Source organism: Myotis davidii, unplaced genomic scaffold, assembly GCF_000327345.1.
Source record: "Myotis davidii unplaced genomic scaffold, ASM32734v1 C62820982, whole genome shotgun sequence".
Taxonomy (NCBI): Eukaryota; Metazoa; Chordata; class Mammalia; order Chiroptera; family Vespertilionidae; genus Myotis; species Myotis davidii.
In genome coordinates, this window is record NW_006355656.1 from 1 (window position 1) to 603 (window position 603).

Sequence of the window (603 nt, forward strand, 5' to 3'; positions counted from 1 at the left end):
CTTTCATTTCCTGGGCAGCACCCAGTGCTTCCTCTACACCTTGATGGCCTACGACAGGTACCTGGCAATATGCCAGCCTCTGCGCTACCCCATGCTCATGAATGGTAAGTTATGCACCATCCTTGTGGCTGGAGCTTGGGTGGCTGGCTCCATCCATGGATCTATCCAAGCCACCTTGACTTTCCGTCTGCCCTACTGTGGGCCCAACCAGGTGGATTACTTTATCTGTGACATCCCTGCAGTATTGAGACTGGCCTGTGCTGACACAACTGTCAATGAGCTTGTGACCTTTGTGGACATTGGGGTAGTGGCTGCCAGTTGCTTCATGCTGATTCTGCTCTCCTATGCCAACATAGTCCATGCCATCCTGAAGATACGCACTGCTGATGGGCGACGGCGGGCCTTCTCCACCTGTGGCTCCCATCTAACTGTGGTCACCGTCTACTATGTCCCCTGTATTTTCATTTACCTTCGGGCTGGATCTAAGAGTCCCCTGGATGGGGCAGTGGCTGTGTTTTACACTGTTATCACTCCATTTCTGAACCCCCTCATCTATACACTGAGGAACCAGGAAGTGAAGTCTGCTCTGAAGAGAATAGCAGG

The 603-nt window shown here is 52.2% G+C and overlaps 1 protein-coding gene across 1 annotated transcript; it reads left to right on the top strand.

The window, feature by feature from the left end:
- Positions 1-7: 7 nt before the first annotated feature.
- On the top strand, positions 8-592 carry LOC102761857 (olfactory receptor 10G2; the record flags this gene model as incomplete). Its single annotated transcript, XM_006777673.1, has 1 exon — positions 8-592. A coding segment is annotated over one exon (585 nt), but the record flags the coding sequence as incomplete, so codon positions are not given.
- Positions 593-603: the final 11 nt, after the last annotated feature.